The sequence below is a fragment of the Equus przewalskii genome, unplaced genomic scaffold, assembly GCF_037783145.1.
Source record: "Equus przewalskii isolate Varuska unplaced genomic scaffold, EquPr2 ChrUn-6, whole genome shotgun sequence".
Taxonomy (NCBI): domain Eukaryota; kingdom Metazoa; phylum Chordata; class Mammalia; order Perissodactyla; family Equidae; genus Equus; species Equus przewalskii.
In genome coordinates, this window is record NW_027228754.1 from 3,473,852 (window position 1) to 3,478,870 (window position 5,019).

Sequence of the window (5,019 nt, forward strand, 5' to 3'; positions counted from 1 at the left end):
CCTACATCCTGCTTTCTTCTTTTTGTTTAGAATACTGGGAGCAATAGGTTCACTCCAATAGGTCTCTATAGTTAAATAATAAGAATGGTCAGATGAAAGGTTTCATTTCTCTTCAGGGGCTCAGAGAAGTCACAAAGGAACTAGGAAAGTGTGAGTCCCTTGGCCAAGTGAGAGGACTTTTAACAAGGAAATCATCAAATGTGTCAATTTTTACAAAGATTTCAGGAAGAAAAATAATAAGAAAAGACTATAAATTTGGCATAAATTCAACACAGGTTTTTATTGAGAACATACTACATGCAGGTAAGACTTTGCCAAGGATACAAATATTAAAAAGACAGGGAGGAGGGGCCAGCCTGGTGGGGTAGCACACGTTCCGATTCAGCGGCCTGGGGTTCACCAGTTCGGATCCTGGGTGCGGACATCGCACCGCTTGGCAAGCCATGCTGTGGTAGGCGTCCCACATACAAAGTAGAGGAAGATGGGCATGGATGTTAGCTCAGGATCAGTCATCCTCAGCAAAAAGAGGAGGATTGGTAGCAGATGTTAGCTCAGGGCTAATCTTCTGCAAAAAAACAAGAAAAAAAAAACAAGACATGGAGGGACTGGCCCAGTGCTACAGTGGTTAAGTCGGCACGTTCTGCTTTGGTGGCCCAGGGTTCGCCGGTTCAGATTCCGGGTGCAGACCTCCATACGACTTGTCAGGCCATGCTGTGGCAGGCATCCCATATATAAAGTAGAGGAAGATGGGCACGAATGTTAGCTCAGGGCCAGTCTTCCTCAGCAAAAAAGAGGAGGATTGGCTGTGGATATTAGTTCAGGGCTAATCTTCCTCAAAAAAAAAAAAAGACATTGACTTTGCTCTCAAAAAGCTTAAAAATTATAAGGGGAAAAAGGATCAAAATAGCTGCAAGCCAAGGCAGGAAGTGAGGATTACATTTGGCAAAGAACAATTCAAGTGTGCTGGGAGTTCAGACAAGGCAGAGATTGCTTCACTTGTGAATCAGGGAAGGCCCTCTGGCACAAGGGACATCTGAAATGGGCCGGAAGACCCATTAATATTTGAATATGTGGAGGTAGCTAGGACCTCATCCATTCAGAGTTATAATTTGAGTTTTAAGTCCCAGAGCCGAGGGTAGAACAACAAATCCTCCAAAATTACATTTAGCCTATATTGGCAACAGACAAGCAAATGACAGCAACAACAACAAAAAGCTGTACAAGGAGAATTGAAAGAATGTCAACACAGTGCTGGGTTTAGATACTTACTGAGCCCCTGCAATGCTGGGATCTCATTCCAAAGGGAGACATGTCCTTGGAAATTCACAGTGCGTCCTGTCAAGAACAAAGATGGAAATCAGTCTGCATGACGTGGAGGTGGGAAGTGAGGAGTAAGAAGGAAGGGGACTGGGAGGAGAAATGAGGAGAGAGAAAATTAAAAACATGAGAAGAGAAGAGGGGAGTGGGGAAAGATTGGGAGGGATGGATACAAAGAACTCACCCACGTTTCCTAAGCCAAAAGGCCAGACCTGTCAGAAGCACCAGGGGCAATATCAAGAAGATCAAGAAGATAAAGCCCATGGAGCTGTGATGTTCTGTGGATTTGGGAGGAAATGAGGGTGTCAATTCAAATCCCCTCTCTGTTTTACTGCATTTCCCTGGACATCTTTTGTTCGATTGAGTGTCTGCCTCATCAATTTCCTTTCTTCCTATTTCTTCACTCATCCCTCTTTAGAGATGAATCCTTCATCTAACCCTCAGCATCTTCCTACATCTGCATGTCCTTCATGTTCCAATTTTCTATTTCTTTCATAACTTACTTTTATTTCTTTTGAGTCTCCTGTCACTAGAATCCCAAATTTTTCATCTGACTCTCCTGGTCTGCTTGAGGACCACCTACTCCTATTCCCAGCTTGCACCCCAGTTCTTTCTTACCCCAGTAGAGGATGATGTCCTGGCCTTCTAGACTGCTGTGTCTCACCCGGCAAGACAGGTCAGATGTCTCAGTGGCTTGCACATCTAAGGACGCCCGAAGATACCATGTCCCATCAGCATTGGGCAAGATGTCACTTCGCTGAGTGCCCGGATGCTCCTGCTCACCCCTCATCCACATCACCCAAATAGACTTTGGGTGGAAGCCAGAAGTGTGACAAATCAGCATCAAACGCCCAGGACCAGGATTGCGGCCAGTGGACAGCCAGGCCTCTGGCTTTACTGCATAGGACAGGAAAGATATTCAGATGAGAACTCTAACACAGACTTAGAAGTTCAGATTTTCACATCAGTTTAGAGAGACACATCTTTCCAGCCTCTAGGAATCTGTCACCTATGATTTTCTTTTCCTCTTGGCTCCTTCTTAGGAAGGTTGGAAGGGGATGATGGGAAGGTATGATTTTAAAATAGAAAATTCTTAGAGTAAGGGTGCAGGACTGACCTTGTCGCTGGAGATATGACTTCCCTGCATCAAGAAGTCCCAAGAGGAAACGTTGACAGGTGTCACTGAGGAGCCTGTGTATTTTTTCCAGGGTTATTTGGTCTGAATTGAATAGTCGGCAGACATGCTGAGCCTTACTTCCACCATTCGGAGATGGCAACCATGAATTGCTCTGGAAGCTCAGGAAATCTGATCCTTGATAAGCAACCCGCATGTAGCCTACTGAACCTTTCCCAAAGTGCAGATCACAACCTCCTACCACCTGTAATTCAAAGGGATCTGGGGAAGAGGGGTTGTGAATTAGAGGAATGAGGGAGTGAAATAAATAAAATGAAATGAGTGGAAGCAAAAGACAATAGAAATAGAAAGGAACATTTAGGAAATTTGAGGGAATGGGGCAAAGTTTGATTTCAACAGAGGTTCAGAAAAAGAGGAATTAGTGTTAGGTGGAGATAGAGGAAGAGATGAATGACAAGAGGAAGGGGCCAAATTGTTCAAAGAAGGCAACTTGAATGCTGTGGGCAAGAAAATAAGTAGGACTGAGTGTGAGAGAGTTGCCATTATAATAATGTAGAATGAATGGAATGTGGTAGGTTACAATGAATGTGTCAACAGATTTCTGAAGAGATGAAATTGGGGAGAAAATCACATTTTAAGGAGTCAATCAAAGAGTGAGGAAGCTGAGAGTATCTACTGAGAAGCCAAGGAAAGAGGTGGTCACAGGAAACCACTAATGGAAGATAATATGGCACAAGCCTGAAGTCAATGAGAGAGGCGTTTGTAAGTAAAAGAAGACTTGAAGCTTTTGTAAAGTCAGGATTTCAACTTTACACTCTGTCCTAAAGTGCGTATTTGCAGATTTATGGTGAGGGAAAGTAAGGTACAGAAGTGAATGAAGACGGTTTCCTACAGGAAAAAGAAACTCATTGAAATACACACACACCACCCACCCATAACCCCACAGTGTGTAGAAGGAACGGGAACTCACATTCAAAACGCCATTGACTGGCATGGTTGCAAAATGCCTGAAGAAATCCAGTGGAGAACATATGAAATAACTTTCCCAGTTCCATCAAATCCTTATTGCTGAAGTTACCCTTGGACCAGGGCCACAGGAAAATGATATTGCCAGAGTTGCTCTCCCACCCATGAGTCTGCAACTCGCCCAACCAGCCTGAGCCCAGATTTTGTATCCAAAAATGGTTGTAAAAGGATGAGATCTGGATGATTCGGAAGGATGCTGGCTCATGGAAGTCTGTAGTGAAAGAACAGATAAAATGAGGACAAAAACAGACATTGAGAAGGAGAAAGAATGGAGGAGTAAAGGTGCCAGAGAGGGGAAACTCAAAATCTCAAGCAAAGGGGATCCGTAGTTATATCAGGAGTCATTTCCTGCCACACAGCACCATGCTTCTTATTCACCCTTCAGAAGAGCACAGGGACCTGGTCAGGGACACTCAGAATGGAGCAAGGCTGACACTCTCACTCTCCAGGTATATGCTACACACACACAGACACACACACACAAAGACCCTCTTGCACCCAACCAGGCAGTTGTCAGAGTTCTTACCATCTTTATTGTCAACACCTGGGAGGAGAACTGCTAGCAACGGAAGCTGCAGGAACAGCATTTCATTTGCAGGTGTTCTTTCCTTCTCTCAGAAAATTTGGTCTTTAATTTCTGTTCTAAACAAACCTACCCCACAATACTTCTATTATGATTTCTTTTGACTATTCTGTCAGAAAAACCTTTCCTTTAATCACTGTCTGCAAAAACAAAAATATGCTCTTTCCCTAAACCCTGAATCACCTATTCAACTCTCATTTCCCCTTTAGTTCTGTGAACCGCCTACTCAGAACCTCATTTCCCTTCAGTTCTCTGGATGGCCTACTCAGACTCATTGCCCGTGCAGTTCTGACTCTCCTCTTGGGCTTCCATCATTTTCACCTTCCCCCCATTCAATTCCTGTAGAACAAGTCTTGTGTGGCATTGAAAAGTCACTTTACCTCTAGGGCATTTTTTTCTCACTCATACAATTGAAACATGAAACTTAGTGGCTTCCCAGAACCCTAGCTAATCTTCCCAGGCCCCTGCTCTTTTCTGTCACTCTGCCCTTCTCTTACCTTTTTTAATGTTCCCCAAATATTCTCTTCCCCTGTCTCACCCCCACTCAACAGCATTCAGTTCTCTGACTTCTCATTGGTTGCTTTATTTGTTTTTTTCAGAATCCCTTTGATTGTCCTGTGAAGCAGTATAAATTATCACCAATTCTCCATTATTCTTAGGGAACAACCAGTAGCCATCACAGAGACCACAGGGACATTGAAATACATAAAGGAAAACTTCCTCTGTTTGAGTCTCATTGGTAAATATTAACTCACCAAACAATCACTTAGCACCTGCTGCATCCAAGCATCTTACTACACTCATGACTATACAGTGGTTGAAAATGAGATCACTTTATTCAAGGGACTTTGAGTCTACTTTGGGAGAAAAACAGTTAAACCAAGAATTATAAGTCTTGGTGTGCTGAATTTTCTTATAATGTATAGACTCTCAAAACAAAAACGCGCATGCTTAAAAC

At 43.4% G+C, this 5,019-nt stretch overlaps 1 protein-coding gene across 6 annotated transcripts; it reads right to left on the minus strand.

The window, feature by feature from the left end:
* Positions 1-254: 254 nt before the first annotated feature.
* On the minus strand, positions 255-4,572 carry LOC103542840 (T-cell surface glycoprotein CD1a-like). 6 transcript variants are annotated; one of them, XM_008509772.2, is made up of 7 exons: positions 4,005-4,572; positions 3,423-3,689; positions 2,435-2,713; positions 1,936-2,214; positions 1,502-1,595; positions 1,270-1,335; positions 255-565 (listed from the first exon to the last, which is right to left on the minus strand). In XM_008509772.2, exons 1-6 carry the CDS (start codon positions 4,063-4,065, stop codon positions 1,293-1,295), a joined length of 1,023 nt encoding a protein of 340 aa, XP_008507994.2. In that variant the 5' UTR covers positions 4,066-4,572; the 3' UTR covers positions 255-565; positions 1,270-1,292. The 6 variants fall into 6 exon arrangements, with proteins under 6 accessions (XP_008507994.2, XP_008507995.2, XP_070464329.1 ...); XM_008509773.2 differs by having other exon boundaries at positions 255-446; positions 4,005-4,351; XM_070608228.1 differs by lacking the exon at positions 3,423-3,689 and having other exon boundaries at positions 4,005-4,351.
* Positions 4,573-5,019: the final 447 nt, after the last annotated feature.

Bases quoted from the DNA above. Each gene is read 5' to 3' on its own strand.
- LOC103542840 (XM_008509772.2), bottom strand. From the start codon at position 4,065: ATGCTGTTCCTGCAGCTTCCGTTGCTAGCAGTTCTCCTCCCAGGTGTT. The intron at 2,714-3,422 runs GTGAGTTCCCGT...CCTCTTCCCCAG, and splicing joins CAGTCAATGGCGTTTTGAAT to ATCCCTTTGAATTACAGGTG. The intron at 1,596-1,935 runs GTAAGAAAGAAC...CCAAATCCACAG, and splicing joins GGACATCATCCTCTACTGGG to AACATCACAGCTCCATGGGC.